The following is a 17,039-nucleotide window of genomic DNA, read 5'->3' as shown; positions in this document are numbered from 1 at the left end:
ATTGTTATGTGAAATGAGATTTTCCAACTTATATATTTAACAATTTTTTATGTTTGCATAACCAAAAAAATTAAATAACAATTATTTATGTAGTTAAACATGTTGTTGTTGCATGCACTTGAAATTTTGTAGTTACAAATTACTTTTTTGTTGTTTTTTTTTTTGATTTTCATTGTTGCCCTGAACGTTTAACAATTTGCAATTGAATTGAGCGCCGCTTACATTGATAAGATTGTTGTATAAATGTTCAAAATAATTATAATAAAAATACAAAAAAAAGAAGTATATGCCTCGAAAATACACACACGCTGTTATTGTTTAAACAAACGCTTTAGATATCATCATCCATTTCAAACATCATGGACTCCTGCTGTGCCTGCTGCTGTAGACGCTTCTTCTTGCGCTTGGCATCCTCGCCAGCAGTCAAGTCCAGGCCGCTATCATGCAACGACGAATCCTTCTTGTTCTCCTTGTTATCCTGATGCTGTTGTTTGGTTTGCTTGAAATACTGGGCATTGGCAGTGGTCTGTAAAAAATAAAGCAATAAAATATTAATATTAAATCAAATAAATGTGACTATAGCTGCAGCGCTAACAAACTAAACATTACACAATTGTTTAAGTGCTTCAATTTCTGCTTAAGCCTTGCTAAAAATAGTTTAATTCACATCAATTGATAATACAATTGCCAAATAATCGCTGCTAAATTTAAACGTGACAACTAAATTGAATTGAATTACACAATTATGTCATCAGGGGCTGCTAAAATAATTCACACTTGAGTGTGGAACGCGTGTTGAACTTGAGAACTGGTGCAAATTGGTTTATAACAAAAGCTAAAACGCCATTAGGCTTAAGCAAAGTCTAACTTAAACATGTCACTTAACAAGTTGACAAGACTACAAACAATATTTGCTTAAATCGATTATAATTGTACCTGCTCGGCAGCTGGTGCATGTGGCAATGTCTCCTCGTAGTCGGCAGAGTCGCCTTCGCTTAGGCGTCGCTGCTGAGCGCGCAATTTGCAATCGCGACGCTTCTGGTTCTTCTTGCGTTGACCCAAAATGCTCGAGTCGTGTCTGCAAATAAAGAGCAGCACAAATTGTGAGTAAACATTCGTGCTGGGCGCTGTTTTATTTGGACACTGACCTAAACACTTGCTTCATTATATGATCATTAAATCTAACAGTCTTCTTGCAGCTCTCCGAGAGCGTAGCATCCTCCTCGGGTATGCCGCCAAATGATGATGAGAATGCGTTGCCCTCTATGGAGCAGGAATACGAACAGCACTCATCGATGGAGGAGCAGCTGTCCGAGATCGAGGGACGTGGTCCGTAGCGACTAAAGCGCTTGAGTATGCCGCGTTGTACGCTGCTGGCTGCGCTGCCGCTGCTTTCATTACACTCCGAGTAGCTGCGCTGCTTGCGTGCCGGCAGCTTTAAAGTGGCTACAGGTTGACTTGACACAACGGGCGGCTGTTGCTCCCGCTGCTCCTTGAGTTCCTCACAAGCGGATTCGCTTAGCGAACGTTGCTTCTTATTGCGCTTGCGCTGCTTTTTGTTTAGCTTCTTTTGCTGCTGCTCCTTGATCTGTTGCTGCTGCTGCTCATGCTCAGCTTGCTGCTGTTGCTGCTGCTGCTCTTCCTCCTCCTCTAGCTTGCACTCTGGCTCTATGGTAACTGCCAGCTGCTGCTCATTACGCTCCATGCTTACATGCAGCGTTTCCGCCTGCTGCTCCAGCTCCAGCTCCACTTCATGCACTTTAAACATGGCATACGACTTTAATTGCTCAGCATCCAGTCCAGCCAGATAGCTTGTTAGTAGCTCACAGCTTGCGCTCATGCTTAAACGCATGACCACATTCTCATCGGACGCATCCAGCTCCACTTGCTCAATGCGCAGCTCTGCCAGCTGCTGCTCCGCCGGCAACTGCATATGGAACGCATAGTATATGGGATAGTAGCCGCTGCCCATGGAGGCAAACTGCACATAGACACTGCGCTCCAGCTGCAGCGTCTCCATGGAATCCGGCTGCACATTGGGCACATGCAGCACAAAGGCCAAAAGCGCGTCCAGCGCATTGCAATCAAACTTCGGTGGCAACTTGTAGTGCAAATGCGTTTTTAGGAACGTGCGGGGTGTAACTATGGCAGTGATGGGATTAGCTGTAAGCAAAATAAATAAATAAATGAAGTAATAACTAAGCAATGAAATACTTACATGACTCGGCAGCCTCATCATCGGATGCGCCCTGCTCGGGCAGCTCCACAATAGCTTTGGGCTTGGGCTTGGCTTGCTCTTCGGCTTCCTCTTCCTCCTCGGCGGGCGACTCGCTGTTCGAGTGCAGCTCCACGCCGCTGTCCTCGCGGCTAAGCAGACGTAGCGTATCGTGCATGTCGCGCTGCTGACGCGCCGTGGAGCGCACAACGGGCAGCGTAATGCAGAGACGTCGGCGCTCGAGATCAAAACGTGCATTGCCCGATTTGTCGTCCACGGTATAGGGCAGATCAAGCTTGAGGCGGTACTTGGCGCCTTGACGCTCGCTCAGCAAATAAACGGAACGTTCGGTCACATCCAGTTGACAGTCGGCTGTGGAGTTAAGCAGCGGCAGCTCAATCTCCACAACAAGCGCACGTGGCACAGTTGCTTGCAGCTTGGCATCCAACTCATCTGTATATTCCGAAAGATCCACATCATGGCTATGCTTGATGCTGTAGTTGGGCACCGTGAATGTGGGCTTGGGTGTTAGCTTGGTCTTCATGGGCAGCACCTTGGGTTTGCCAGCGCCAGGCTCTGGTTTCTTGGGATACATATGCTCCAGCGGATGCGGCTCGCGCTCCTCGGCTGTAGGATCTTTGGCCAGCTTGCGTATCACTGTGGGCCGCGACACGCCCTTGTAGTCCAGCTTGGGAAATTTGAGATTAGCGCGATCCAAGTGCACGCCATATTCGCGCTCCACAGCATCCAGCGCCGTGTCGATCAAGCATTGCCTAAACTGCTTGTCGCGCGTGCCCAGATGCAGTGCATCCGGATGAAACACCACATCGTAGACCTTGCAGTGATTGTTCTTTGCATCGAAATCATCGCGCGCTGCCGTCTGCGCCATGGGTATGCTCCAGCTAAGACCGCGCGAGCCCGTTTGCGGATTTACGGCAATTTCATTATGCGGCCGCTCCACCTCCGACGAGCTGGCAATGTTGATAAAGCACTTGACCTCACCATCTATGGCCGACTTGATGACAAAACCAGGCTTGGGATGTATAAAGGTTACCTCAACGCCACGTTCCTTCTCGAGCTGCTTGATTTCCTCTTCGTAGAGTTTGCGATTCTCAGGATCTTGTATTTCGTCGATATAATCGAAAAACAATTTACGAAACTCTTCGTTCTTCAGAGCCTCGCTAATGCGCTCAAATTCGTCCTTGCTTATATCGAGCTTTTCATTTTTATTATTATTATTATGCTTTGAGTGTTTATTGCGTGTAGAAGCGGACATAGCTTCAAGGAAAAACTCACGTAACTAGCTTTAAAGGCTTTCTTTTAATCACGCACTGCACTTTACTAAATAAATTTTTAGTTATGAAAACACTTGTTGCACTTATTTTTTGTTGTTTTAATTTTTTTTTTATAGAGGAACACGTAGCCGTTAGAAGAGCTTTTGTTATTTCTAGTTTGTTGCTGCAATTAGAAATGAGAGATAAAACGTTGGTATGAGTAAATTTATATAGTTGATGCAATAGCAGTTTAGTATTTGTTTTACGTTAGAGTCCGATAAGCTTGCTATCTCACTCTGACGTAAATTTAGATGTTTGTGTTTGTGCGTAGATTAAAATTTTCATGTATTTAAATAATTTTCATATCTCGTATTTCAAGGCCTTGCTGTTTTTATGTATTAATAAATCTTTGCATAGCATTGTCGTAGGTTAGCAGCCGCCTTATCAAAATAAAAATACAAAAACAACATACACCGCTAGTTTGCGCTCTCACCCCTCTTGCTCGCTCTCAGCATAAAATTTGCCGGCTGCAAAATGCAGTATATATTTAATTGTATTTATTTTTTTTGGCAGCTTTACAGCGGTAATTATGTAATATAGACAGACCGGCCGGGGGGTGTGGAGCAAAAAGAACACACGATTTTTCTGTTTGTGCAAATTGAAAATAACAAAAATCTACTGCGTAGTTTACGTTGTCGCGCGAGCGAGCTTTTTACGAATGAAATGCCGGCAAATAAAAATGTAGGAGGCCATATACCGAGAGGGCGAGAGTAAGAACAAGAGAGTAAGAGGGGCAGCATTTGATAATCAACACAACTAGCCAACCACTTGCCCTCAATTGTTTGCCTTTGCTATTCGTTTGTATGTATGTATGTATGTGTTTATATGTTATGTATGCGTATGTTTGTTTGCCTGTATGTAATCTGCGTGTGCGTCGGCTATGTATGTATTGCGCAGCCCAGACGAGCTGTATTATCAAAACAAACTGTATACTATATATTGTATACATAAAATTCTGTAAGTAAACTCTGGAGCCGAAAAAGGACCCCGGCCAGAAGCTCAAACACATGTTTGCTGCTCTGGCCCTTTGTATGTATGCGTGCGTGCGTACTTGAAACGTAATAATGGGAAAAATTAGGTTTTCCAAGTTACGTGACCAAGGGGAGCGCGCACACGTGTATTGTGCACGTTTGATCGATATGCCCAGCAATGAAAATAAATAAGCGAGGAAAATTGATTGATTTTTTCTGCATTAAGTATGGCAAACAAACTGGAACCGGTCCCCTACTACTAGCTCTAGAGTACACGCCTACATTAATAGCGAGTTGCAGTCTAACTTCAGCTATCCAGAAAAACTAGAAAAGAGAACTTGATTCCATTGTACTACTGGCAGAAGCTATAAAAAGTCATTGACCAGTCAGCCTCATGCAATAATGCACTATAATAACAATTGCAATCAGCACTTTAGAAGCGCATTTTAAACATTTAAATTACACACACACTCACACACATGTACTAGGCACACTTACCTAAAAAAAATATATAATTACTTGAATGTATAAACGCGTGAACGCTTCAAAAGTTATGTATAGCATTAATTGCAATGAACACGTATTTTATATTAATTTTGCGTTGTTTAATTGTTATTATCAAGTCTTTGAAGTTTTATTCACTATTTCTAGAAACTTTACGGGCAGCTGATCAATCGTATTTAATCGCCGAAAGCCGATTCGATACAACACCTAGATTTTCGATAGTTTTCTATCGAGCCAATGTAGCGACTACGGGAACTCAAAGTACTCGATACTCGCAGAGCCAACCCTGACATAGGTACTTGCCAGGCAATGGAGTCTAATTTATTTTTGGTTTTTCTGTTGGCTATTTTTCTGTGTAAAAATGCAAAAGGTGTGTTAAATTTAGCTAACAAATGATAAGCTAGCTGTGGTCTACATAGTGGAGTGTTTAAATAAGAAACAAGTGGCTTGAATACACAAATGCTGGCCGTTGCTATTTTGTTTCTGTGCTACATGTGTATGAGTGTGTGTGTATTCACATAATTTGTTTTCATATGCTACAGTTCTGACGAATTGCGGCGCCATTTAAGCCAAATATGTGACAAAACTGCTGCGCAGCATTTTCAAAGTAATGAAAACCAAGCGCAGTTGCAAAAATAAACATTATATAAACATAATTGGCGTGATTATGTGCTCAAGCGAAGCCTAAAAGTGCATTTAATTATCAACACACACACAACTGCAGCTGTGCGTGTGCATTTGTGTGTGTGTGTATACCGATTGTTTTGTTTGTGTGTGATTGAAAATTTCTAGTTATGATTCTTGCAGCTGATCCTAGCGGACTACTAATTGATGAACAACAGGAAATGGACTCGGAAATGTTGACACATGTTAATGCCAAGGAATTTCCAGCCGTGCCGCAGAATTCTGTGCTAACACATCCCAAGTGAGTAATTAAAATATTAGAGATGAGCCCGTGAGTGCTGCAAGCAAAACTACAGTAAAAGCTCGAAGCAAAGAGCGGTGATGGGTTTTAGCTTATAAATATAAATTTACCATACCCCACCTAACCCACATCCCCAATCATTACACATGCTGCTTTAGGAGACATATTAAGAGTAAACGACGAATGAAGCGCAGGTAACACACAAACACATCAAATACATCCAAAACTATTGCACTTTCAGTTAATATTACTATGGCAAGCGTTATAATATATTATTTCTTAATACAGATTGAAATGTTATGCCTGCGAGCCGCCTTGTCATGATCCCAATCAACATGCGCACACCTGTCAGAATGCCATACAGGTAAGTTCTTTAGCGATTTAAATCTAAATCAATATTTAAACCTTTTCAATTACAGTGCTGGAAGTCACGCACACGTGATGCTGTTGGTCAAGAGCATGTGTCACGCGGCTGCAGCACGACGCCGGAACATGTGCAGATGATTTGTCATCAGAATACGCTGGGCAAGCTAAATACTGGCACATCCAAACGGAATACAGATAAATTGTTTAAAGTAACTTGCTGTGCCACAGATTTTTGCAACGATGGCGAATTTCCAGAGCTGCCGCCATTTGTGAGCAGCGATGTGAGCACAGTATTGACTGCTGACAGCAGCAACTTGAGCAAAATGGCACTGGCTATAATGGGTCCGTTCATAGTCATAGCGCTTATGGGCGCCGTGGCTATTTACTTAATACGTCGTAATCATCGCAAGCGCTTGGCAGCCACACGCACCAAGCAGGATCATGAATCATATTTGGTCAATGATGAACTGCTGCGTGCCACAAGCGCAGGCGATAGCACTTTACGTGAATATTTGCAGCATTCGGTAACCTCTGGTTCGGGCTCTGGATTGCCTTTGTTGGTGCAGCGCACGCTGGCCAAACAGGTAACGTTGATAGAGTGCATAGGGCGAGGCAAATACGGTGAGGTCTGGCGTGGACACTGGCATGGCGAAAGCATAGCTGTCAAAATCTTTTTCAGTCGCGATGAAGAGTCCTGGAAGCGTGAAACGGAAATTTACAGGTAAGCTTAGAAAAGTAAAAATCTCAGCACACGCTTTAACTTGGCCTTTTACTTTAAAGCACTGTACTGCTGCGCCATGAGAACATTTTGGGCTTCATTGGCTCCGATATGACATCACGCAATTCCTGCACACAGCTCTGGCTAATGACACACTATTACCCGCTGGGCTCGCTGTTTGATCACTTGAATCGTAATGCCTTAAGCCACAATGATATGATTTGGATTTGTTTGTCCATTGCCAACGGCTTGGTGCATTTGCATACGGAAATCTTTGGCACTGAAGGCAAGCCTGCTATGGCGCATCGTGACCTAAAGTCCAAGAATATATTGGTCACCTCAAATGGCACTTGTGTCATTGCTGATTTTGGCTTGGCTGTAACACACTCGCATGTCACTGGACGTCTGGATCTAGGCAACAATCCCAAAGTCGGCACCAAGCGTTATATGGCACCTGAAGTGTTAGACGAAAGGTGCGTTTATTATCTAGCTGTGCCTTGAAACATTTAATCTAATCGTTTGGTTTTTATCACAGCATTGATATGCAATGCTTTGAGGCTCTGCGTCGCACGGACATTTATGCCTTTGGCCTGGTGCTGTGGGAGGTCTGTCGCCGCACCATAAGCTGTGGCATTGCAGAGGAATATAAAGTGCCCTTCTACGATGTAGTGCCTATGGATCCCAGCTTTGAGGATATGCGCAAAGTTGTCTGCATAGACAACTATAGACCATCTATACCTAATCGCTGGAGCTCAGATACTGTTAGTGCCACAATTGCCTGTCTAATGTCCATATAGTTTACTAATGCGTTTACTTACAGCTCTTGGCTGGCATGTCCAAGCTCATGAAGGAGTGCTGGCATCAGAATCCCAATGTGCGTCTGCCCGCATTGCGCATTAAAAAGACTATACATAAATTAGCTTCCGCTGATGAGAAAATACGTTTAGATTTTGATGAAGTCTGCGTTTAGTTTAAGCCAACAATTTAAGTTAGTTTAAGCCATTTTCATTTCACTTAGTTGTATAAGTTTTCATTGCCTTCAAGCTATTTGTTGTGCCTTAACTATGACTTGAAGCCTTATCATACACATACAAACACATAACTATATAAGCCTCGATTGCCTGCATTTTTGGATAAACAATTCAGTTTTATTTTCATTTCACGTGCCATTACAATTAAGAATTGTAAAACATTTTCATGTAATAGTGTTTTAAGCTCACTTTTTACACATGCATCAGAACTAACCAAGCAGCTATATAATGTATAGTATATGTATATGTTTAGTTTATCTTCTTAGTTAAGAACTTATACTCTGCTACACATAATTTTGCAAGTTTTATAAAACTTTAAGTTCCCAACTATTATACATATATGTATATAAAGATATATATGTATATTGTACAAATTAAGTATACACTACATATATATATATATATGGCTAGCTGTTAATGAAAAAACAAAATACACTTTGTAAATGTTAAGTTAAAAATAAAAAACAATTAATATTTAAAGAAAACAAATCAAATAATAAATTAAAGGCCTTCAGCTGTTAGCAATCTAAAGCTTTCGTTGTTTGGTTCGTCCAGGAACAACAGCTTGAATATATCGTTATAGAACTCTGGATAATAATCGCACGCACGCTTGCAATCTGGTGTCCAGTTAATCTCCAACAGCTTTGGCTGCATGCGTGGCCCATCCCAGGCAAGCATTATATCCGCTGCATAAAGCGCGCGTGACTGTCCACAAGGCGCCATGCCACAAGGTGGCGGCGCTTGGCAGGCACACTTCAACAATTGATGCAACATGGCGCAGATTTCTTGCTCAAGCGCATCCCACTGCTGCTTTGGATACTGCTGCTGCCATTGCTCCAAGAAATCATCGCATTTAAGATGATGCAGTTGCTCCGGCGCTTGATAGTTCATTACAGTGTAGTGTTTCTCATAGTCGTCAAAGTTATCCATGCTAAAGGCGCGGTTGGCAAAGCGCAAAAAGAACTTTCGATGCACATAGGCTTCCAATGGCTTTACACGCTTTAGCAGTATAACATAGCGTATATCAAACTTGACCTGTGCCTGCAGCGCCTCACGCTGAAACAGCACAGGACGTTCAATATATTTCTGCGCTATTTTTGGTCCTGTGGCAGGCAGACGCACTATTTGCTTCAGATTGTTGGTTATATGCGTATCCAAGCCTCTGGCTAGATTCCAAGGCTTGATGATCCAATGGTTATCCAGCTGGCGTGCCGCACGTTGCTGATAGTAGGCCACAAACTCGCGCAGCTCTGTACTTAGATTATAAGTAGTGGGCAGCCAGGCGGGCTGAGTTTCCAAAGTATTCGCATCATGATGCTCCAAGGCGGCGCGTCTACCCACAATGCTCAGCAGATCTTTAATGGTTATAACATACTCAAAGGGAAACTGGTTAATGAACTTATGCGGCGTCTCCGATAGCTCAGCGTACTTTTTATAATGCGTTGTTAGCCAAAGTATATCCGCCTCTGCAGCATCGTCCACAAGCACAAACTCTGGTGCTGTTAAATGCGCACGCAGCACTTCGTATTCCGCATAAACCTTTAACGGATCACAGCGCTGTGCCAGGCTTTGGCAAACTTCTTGTTCGGGATGCGTTTCGGGTATGTGGCCGCTAGTGAAATAGTCAGCTGCAGGCTCAACCTGCAGAAAACTCTCAGAGCTTAGATCTGCCTCACGCCAAGGCAGCAGCAGCGCTGTTCGTTGCGGCGCATCTTTGTCCACATATTCTACGAAATCTCTGCACACTTGTTCACCCTGCTCACAGTCCTTTATGGGAAACAGCAAGCTGTACGTAGTCTGCGTATTCAAATAAAGCAGCGGCACCACTCTGAAGTTGGGCTCATCCGAGTGATTTACAGCGGAGCCAACTTCATCCATTACATACCAAATAGGTTGACGCTCTTCATCGCTCAAGTCCGCGCTAGCAATGGAATAAGCATGACAGTATTTCCACAAGCGTCGCAATACCTTGTCAATGCGCTGCTCATGTTCCAGATCCACACCGGTAATGGCGCACATGCGATCCGTCAGCTGCGGATATTGCTCCAATTGTTGCCTAGCGCTGGGTAGACGAAAAGTCCAGGCATGGTCTATTAGATAAATTGCCTGGGGATCGTTTGCCTTAATGCCCTGCTCGTGTGCTACCTCCAGCGCAAACACCGGCTTGGCATCATCATCGTTAACCTCATTTACCGACGATGACCCTTCCTCATCCTCATAGTCAATCAGCAGCAGTTGCAGGACTTCACCAGCATCAAAATGATCCGTGGTCAGCTTGCGATATAGCGCGGGCCACAAGTGCAGCGGCACTGCTGACGACTCCAGCTGCGATTTGTGCAACGCCACAAATTCATTATATTTATTAATGCCATCCATTTCGCGTGCTAGTTTAAATATATACCTGCTGTAAAAGTATCGATAACGATAGCTGCGAGGGCTGCATAAGGCTACGCCAGAGTTGCGCAGGCTTTGAGCACGAACAGCTGTTGCGCTCTGTTTTTTTTTGGTGAGAACAATATAAATAAATGCACAACAACAAACTATTTCACCATTAGAAAAGATAACACACAAGCACTGGAGCATTTAGTTCTTAAAGCGGAATAAAAATTACAGAGTCATCATAGCTCGGCAATTAGACCGTGTGTAAAGGGTTATGTAGCGCTCGCAAACAAAAACAAACAGAAAACATTACGCTCTTTTGGCAAACATTCAATAAGTAAATTTGTTGTGCATATATAAACAATTATAAATACGAAGAGCAACTAAATGAGCGGCACGCTGTCATTGCCAAACAACGCCGACGGCGCTGCTAATGCTGTGCTTCAAGCGAATAGAATGGACGTAGAGGTAAGCGTACGGCTGCCTGGGAGTTTATAGTCATAAAAAAAAAAAAACAAATCGAAAGTGTACAATTAAAGACAACTCTTGGCATACAAAAGCAAAATGAAATTATAGTTTACTGCGCAGTTAAGCTATTAGTCAATAGCAACATTACTTCCGCCTTTCTTGGAGCGTAAACAACATATAATCGAGAACGTTACATTAGCAATGTGTGTGTCCTTAGCTAAGCATTAAGAGAGAGAGAGTTCAAAGCTGCGCTTAGTGCGCTCTCTCTTAAAGCGCGCTCTTTGTACTTTTAATGCTTTATGTTTGGCCTTGACTGACTGTCAAATTAATGCTGTTAACTTTTGATCGCCAGGTACCCAAGAATAACGGTTTCTGGCTCTGGCAATGGTTATGTAATTGGACCTCCACCTCACCTACGATGTTGCGCGCCGTTGAGAAAAAGATACTCTCCTATTTAAAGCTGCCCTATCGTGGCTTTTTCGTGGACGTTGGTCCCGCTGTGGGCGAAGCAGACAAAATATGGACGCTAAGCATGAATACTGATTCCAAGGAAGTGCCGCTAGTGTTGCTGCATGGTTTAGGTGCTGGCGTAGCTCTATGGGTTATGAATCTGGATGCCTTTGCCAAGGATCGTCCAGTGTATGCCATGGATGTGCTGGGCTTTGGACGCAGTTCCAGACCGCTATTCGGCAAGGATGCATTAGTCTGTGAGAAACAGTTTGTCAAGTCTGTCGAGGAATGGCGTCGTGAGATGAACATCAATAATATGATATTACTGGGTCACTCCATGGGCGGCTTCATTGCATCCAGCTATGCTCTCAGCTATCCCGAACGTGTGCGGCATCTTATACTAGCCGATCCTTGGGGCTTTCCCGAGAAACCTGCCGACTCAACAAACACCAAACAAATACCGTTATGGGTGCGCGCTGTAGCACGCGTGCTGACGCCATTAAATCCACTCTGGGCACTACGTGCCGCTGGTCCGTTCGGTCAGTGGGTGGTGCAAAAGACGCGTCCGGATATAATGCGCAAATTTCAACAGACCATTGAGGAGGATATCAATCTGCTGCCACAGTACATACATCAATGCAATGCTCAGAGTCCCAGCGGCGAGTCAGCATTCCATAGCATGATGCAATCCTTTGGCTGGGCCAAGCATCCCATGATACATCGCATCAAGGACGTGCGCAGCGATATACCCATTACCTTTATATATGGTTCACGCAGCTGGATTGACTCCAGCTCAGGCGAGAAAATCAAAGCACAGCGCGGCACCAATATGGTTGACATCAAAATTGTCACAGGCGCCGGTCATCATGTCTATGCCGACAAGCCAGATGTCTTTAATCGCTATGTCAACGAGACCTGTGATATATACAAAATCAATGAGCCGCAGTTATTGCAATCTAAGCCAATGCCGCCGATGCCGCCGCAGCTGCTCAATGAATCGGATGAGGAGCCGAATTTACCAACAGCAGCGTCAGTGGAAGTGAAGCCAGAGGCAACACACGAGTCTAGCACGACCAGCGCTGCGGCAGATTTAGCGGATGTTAAGCGTAAATGAATCGTCGAATCATGGATTCATGAATCATGCATAAATTATATCTTTATATATAGCACTACTAGCCTTGTATCTATTCTATTAGCGTTTTTGCCTAGTATTAAATGGTTGTCTTATATATATAATTAAACACATCGTGTGCCTTATATCAATTATCAACAATGACCACTCGACTTGGCGTGATTCAATGCTGGACAGCGGTACAAAGTGCAAAATATCCGCTCTTGATAAACGTCATGAAAGTTCTTGAGTTTATCAAGCTTTAAGCTCGCTCTGTTGCTAACTTGATGGCAGAGAAGTCTGATGACCTGACCTAGGAGACCCTTTTGCAAATATAGTTTGATGTGAAGATTAGCTAATTACAAAAATAAAAAAATATAATAAATTAGTAATAATAAAAAATAATACAATTTGTTTATTCAACTAAAAACAGGTGATAATTCTATACGGAAGAAACAACATCATTTGTGTACTGATTAAGTTATCGGATTAATAAATCATAAAAGGGAAGCATAGTTTAAAGATAATGCTTTTAATAGGAACACAAATTTATTAACACAGTTGCTTTTAAATACAAATTCAGCTTTGCTTAGCTAGCGCAGAAAGTGAAATAAAAAAGGAATTCTTTGTTGTCTGGTGTAATTTTCACATAGTATACAACAATATTTGTCAACAAAGCGCGTTTCCATGAAACGTTTGCATCGAGTATATTTTTTAACAAGTTTATATATACACATATTTATATTCATATCAGTTTACTGATCCAAGCACTTTGCAGGTCGCTCTCCCGCTCTAGGCAAAAGCAGAAACAGCAATAATTGGCTGCCTGATAAGCAGAAAACTGAACTCATGACTAACAGCAATAACAAATGGAACAAAGACAAATAAACAAATGGTTAACATATACAATTTTTCAATTGTTTAGTCTTTTTAATTTGGAATTTAGTATACATATAGGTATATAGTATTATTAATTTTGTTCAAAGCTGCGACTTTACTTGGCATCGGCAAAGCCCACGCGATCATTGCCCATGTCAAACTCAGTATAGTATTTGCCAATGAAGACATCGCCCAGAATCCAGAGCGGACCATTGGGTGGTGGAATGTCCATGCCCATGAAGCCAGACAGGCAGATGGTCTTGCCCATTTGCGCCACACGTAAGATATAGTCCTTGCCCTCAAGCTCAAAGGTTTTGCCGCCCAGCACAAACTTGATGACTGGCAATTTGGGTATCAAGTCACAGGAAACAATGTACTATAAAAATATAAGATTATTAGCTTAGAAAGTGCAAGTTTATCTATGAGACTTACCTGACCACCGACAATGGGTGTGCCGCCAATAGCCTGATTAATGGATGTGGCCTCTGCAGCAGGTGCCGCAATTAGCGAGGTGCCTGTATCAGCAATAACCTGGCAGCCACCCTTGCAGAGCTCCAAGTCGTTCAGCTGCGCAGAGTCCATCTTAACCTGCCAGTAGGCCTTGCGTGTTACGGGCAAATAGGTGAAGTCGCCAGTGTAATGATTAGGATCGGAGCCACCAAAGATAATCTCGCCGCCCTCTGGTGCCGCAGGATTGCGATTCAGATAGAAGGAGAACACAGGCGCGGAGATCAATCCCTGCTCATACATAGCATAAAATGGTGGCTTAACACCATCTACAGATATAGAGCTGTAGCCCAAACCGAGGATGCCATCGAATTTCGCAGCCACAAAGACCAAACCAGGTTCACTTAATGCCTCAGCAAAGGTTTGCTGCTTAATATCCAATCCAGCAATGTTAACGGTATCTGTGGACAGATAGCCCGACAAACTGCCCGAGCCGTAGTGAATAGCAAACTCGGTGCCGTTCTTGTTGTAGGTCGAGGACTTGGTGGCATCATATTTGTTATGCATCAGGCAAGCAATGTTGGTCAGGTGACACTTCTTGCTGGGCACCCATAGATTGGAGGAGCCTGTATCGAATACTACCTTAAAATTTTGAGCAGGTGACCCGATCGATATGGGGCCATAGTACTGCGCATCGAGATAATTGGATAATGGTTCGGGTGCATCACCCCCGCCGTACTTAATGCGCAACTGCTGCAGCTCGGTACCAACATCAGCGAAATGCCGGCGTGCTGTTGTGAATTTATTTAACGGCACACGCAGCAGTTTAGGCTCGGGATGAGCCCAAGCAACCACCAGGAGGGTGGCTAATAGCAGTAGATTCCTCTGCATGACCAGCGATTTATTTAAATGTTGTAGTTAAGACCAGCAGCTAATTTACAATGTTTTCTTGTTTGTTGAAGTGCACTGAAAATGATTCAGCAGCAAAAATGTGCTAAATTTGGACAAATATCGCTTGACTATCGATTAATCGAACAGTGCGCAACAGTTGAATTGTATTACTAAATAAAAAATTAAATTAAACACACTAATTAAAAACCATACCATTTCTTTAATATGACCATTTGTAGTGTATTTCTTTAATTTGTAATTTAAATTTACCACTAACTAGCACTTGACTATCGATTAAACAAACAGAGCTCAACAGTTGCCAATAAAATTTTAATTTTTTAAAATTGTTTAAAAGGCTTTTGTAGTTATGTATATTTTGCAAATAAGTTTACAATAATGATTTAACGTTACATGTATCCAAAAACCATACCATTCGTCTTAAAATTACCATTAGCTGTGTGTAGAGTACAACAAGAGCAATTATTACAAATAAGCAACTAAGTGAGTAGTTTCCAACGTTTATAATTTTGCCACACATATAGATTAATATGTTTATATCGTTAAGGACAAAAATGCATTTAAATAGCTCAAAGTACGCTAGCATACTAAACACTGCATTTTTGATTCTCATACTCAGTATTTGTAACGATATAGAGCAACACCAGCAACACCAATCAGTATGGAACCCATAAGGAATCCAAGCAATTTAAGCTGAAAATAGATACAATAGATTTTAGAGTTCTAGTTCAATTATTCTTAACGAAGTGAACCAACTACCTTGGTGTTGTCTACCAGTGGCGCCTTTTGGCGAACAGTAGTCTTCTGTTCCATTTTCTTGGCTTGTCCAAGCATTTTCTGATACATTTCCTTTTCATTGTGCTCCTCCCGGCGCGCCTTGATAAAAAGTCTAGCCAAATCCGACTGGACAGCGCGATTATCTGGTTCCAGTGTGGCAACCTTTTGCAAAAGTTTTATAGCGCCTTGTGTGTCTGCTTTGCCCTCAAGTACCTAGAGTTACATGATATATAAACTATTGCTTAGTTATAGCATTTATAGCACTTACTCTGCCCTTGCGATACAAAGCCTTTGGATTATTGGGCTGGCAACGCAGCACATGCTCAACGGAGGAGAGCGCGGCATCGAAGGCACCTATTTTAATCTGAGCCATGGCTAGATTGTTGTAAACAATTAAGCGGTCTTCCAATAGTGTTTGTAAATCGCTGTTCGAAAGTTCCAGATCTTCTTTATCAAACTCAGCATCTGGATCGCCATCACGATGATCCAAAAAGTCTAGCGCACGTCTGTACAAATTGATGGCATTGTTATATTCCAAGCGCTTGTAGAAATAGTTAGCGCGCTCCTTTTTCCTAGCCCTACAATAGAATATAGTTAATAGCTTTAAAAATATGCAAGCTTATGCGGCGTACCCGTATTTGCGCAGCACTTCAAACGACTTTAGATCCGCAAAATCTTCATACTTCACCTCTAATAGTTCTATTTCGTAGCTAAGCTGTTGGTATAAAACATTGAAACAAGCAGTTTGTTAATAGCTTTTGTTTACGTACATGAGCCTCTGGTGGTATTAGTACATCCGTGGAATTATCTTTTTTCAGTCCAATAGCGCCGTAACCGAAACGTGCATCAACGCTTATTTCCGACACTTCGCCCACATGCATCATGGGAAGCACCATGTCCAGCCCCTGCACTATCTCCAAATCACCAACATGGCATTCAAAATTGTCTTCCTGTTCTACAACAGTGCCATCATCTAGCTTAGCCGTAAATCTAACCTTAACCAAATCACCACGACTTGGACGCTTTGCATTTGCTGGAGATTTTTTAATAATGCGCTTTATCAACTGCTTGTTACCCAAGATGTCACATTCATTCTCATCTTCCAGCGCTGGCTCCCCATCCTCTTCTGCTCCTTCAACATCATCTTCAACTTTTACATTAGCTGGTGCTGCATGAGATTTGACGGCCTCTGAGTCGCGTGCATCCTGGGTGTCCTCGGCATTGGTTAGATCCTCAAATGAACTGCTGCTTGATTTTTCCACGTCCATAATTAACTACGGGTCAAACGTGTAAAACGCTGAAACATGGAACAAAGGGCAACAAATGAGAGTGGGACTTACGATAAAAATTGTTCAATTAAGTGCAGGTTGCTAAATAGTACGTGCACTTACGGATCTATAGCGTTAATAGATTCTGCACGTGGAAAACGGTATTCCAAACACCGTTTTAATTTTAAGGTAAACAAACTAATGATGTAAAATTAATATTTAGAAATGGTTACTTTCACAAGTACTTTTGACATTTCCAGCACAGGGTTGACAGCGCATGCAATTCA

The 17,039-nt window shown here is 42.6% G+C and overlaps 6 protein-coding genes across 12 annotated transcripts; 2 read left to right on the top strand and 4 right to left on the bottom strand.

The window, feature by feature from the left end:
* Nucleotides 1–142: 142 nt before the first annotated feature.
* On the bottom strand, nt 143–3,652 carry LOC108596971 (protein kintoun). Its single transcript, XM_017983220.2, has 4 exons — nt 2,219–3,652; nt 1,149–2,163; nt 937–1,078; nt 143–526 (listed from the first exon to the last, which is right to left on the bottom strand). Exons 1-4 carry the CDS (start codon nt 3,489–3,491, stop codon nt 332–334), a joined length of 2,625 nt encoding a protein of 874 aa, XP_017838709.1. The 5' UTR covers nt 3,492–3,652; the 3' UTR covers nt 143–331.
* Nucleotides 3,653–5,038: 1,386 nt separating this feature from the next.
* LOC108596972 (activin receptor type-1) lies at nt 5,039–8,385 on the top strand. Of its 5 annotated transcripts, none has more exons than XM_017983222.2 (8): nt 5,039–5,394; nt 5,832–5,949; nt 6,108–6,143; nt 6,238–6,313; nt 6,369–7,036; nt 7,096–7,506; nt 7,569–7,794; nt 7,854–8,385. In XM_017983222.2, exons 1-8 carry the CDS (start codon nt 5,334–5,336, stop codon nt 8,001–8,003), a joined length of 1,746 nt encoding a protein of 581 aa, XP_017838711.1. In that variant the 5' UTR covers nt 5,039–5,333; the 3' UTR covers nt 8,004–8,385. The 5 variants fall into 5 exon arrangements, with proteins under 5 accessions (XP_017838711.1, XP_017838710.1, XP_017838713.1 ...); XM_017983221.2 differs by having other exon boundaries at nt 5,040–5,394; nt 5,817–5,949; XM_017983225.2 differs by lacking the exon at nt 5,039–5,394 and adding an exon at nt 5,492–5,631.
* Nucleotides 8,386–8,565: 180 nt separating this feature from the next.
* LOC108594680 (tubulin--tyrosine ligase-like protein 12) lies at nt 8,566–10,440 on the bottom strand. Its single transcript, XM_017979821.1, has one exon. It carries the CDS (start codon nt 10,438–10,440, stop codon nt 8,566–8,568), a length of 1,875 nt encoding a protein of 624 aa, XP_017835310.1.
* Nucleotides 10,441–10,618: 178 nt separating this feature from the next.
* LOC108595059 ((Lyso)-N-acylphosphatidylethanolamine lipase) lies at nt 10,619–12,832 on the top strand. 2 transcript variants are annotated; one of them, XM_017980202.2, is made up of 2 exons: nt 10,619–10,911; nt 11,264–12,832. In XM_017980202.2, the coding sequence occupies exons 1-2, from the start codon at nt 10,831–10,833 to the stop codon at nt 12,473–12,475; spliced, it is 1,293 nt and encodes a 430-aa protein (XP_017835691.1). In that variant the 5' UTR covers nt 10,619–10,830; the 3' UTR covers nt 12,476–12,832. The 2 variants fall into 2 exon arrangements, with proteins under 2 accessions (XP_017835691.1, XP_017835693.1); XM_017980204.2 differs by lacking the exon at nt 10,619–10,911 and adding an exon at nt 10,957–11,114.
* A 536-nt stretch (nt 12,833–13,368) lies between these two features.
* Nucleotides 13,369–14,756, bottom strand: LOC108595030 (lysosomal aspartic protease). Its single transcript, XM_017980169.2, has 2 exons — nt 13,784–14,756; nt 13,369–13,727 (listed from the first exon to the last, which is right to left on the bottom strand). The coding sequence occupies exons 1-2, from the start codon at nt 14,687–14,689 to the stop codon at nt 13,467–13,469; spliced, it is 1,167 nt and encodes a 388-aa protein (XP_017835658.1). The 5' UTR covers nt 14,690–14,756; the 3' UTR covers nt 13,369–13,466.
* Nucleotides 14,757–15,033: 277 nt separating this feature from the next.
* LOC108595364 (peptidyl-prolyl cis-trans isomerase FKBP8) lies at nt 15,034–17,000 on the bottom strand. Of its 2 annotated transcripts, none has more exons than XM_017980590.2 (6): nt 16,825–17,000; nt 16,255–16,758; nt 16,117–16,199; nt 15,753–16,062; nt 15,467–15,697; nt 15,034–15,400 (listed from the first exon to the last, which is right to left on the bottom strand). In XM_017980590.2, the coding sequence occupies exons 2-6, from the start codon at nt 16,750–16,752 to the stop codon at nt 15,323–15,325; spliced, it is 1,200 nt and encodes a 399-aa protein (XP_017836079.1). In that variant the 5' UTR covers nt 16,753–16,758; nt 16,825–17,000; the 3' UTR covers nt 15,034–15,322. The 2 variants fall into 2 exon arrangements, with proteins under 2 accessions (XP_017836079.1, XP_017836078.1); XM_017980589.2 differs by having other exon boundaries at nt 16,255–16,781; nt 16,876–17,000.
* Between the last annotated feature and the right edge of the window lie 39 nt (nt 17,001–17,039).

This window comes from Drosophila busckii, chromosome 2R (genome assembly GCF_011750605.1).
Source record: "Drosophila busckii strain San Diego stock center, stock number 13000-0081.31 chromosome 2R, ASM1175060v1, whole genome shotgun sequence".
Taxonomy (NCBI): Eukaryota; Metazoa; Arthropoda; class Insecta; order Diptera; family Drosophilidae; genus Drosophila; species Drosophila busckii.
This window is presented reverse-complemented; position numbering and strand designations above follow the sequence as displayed.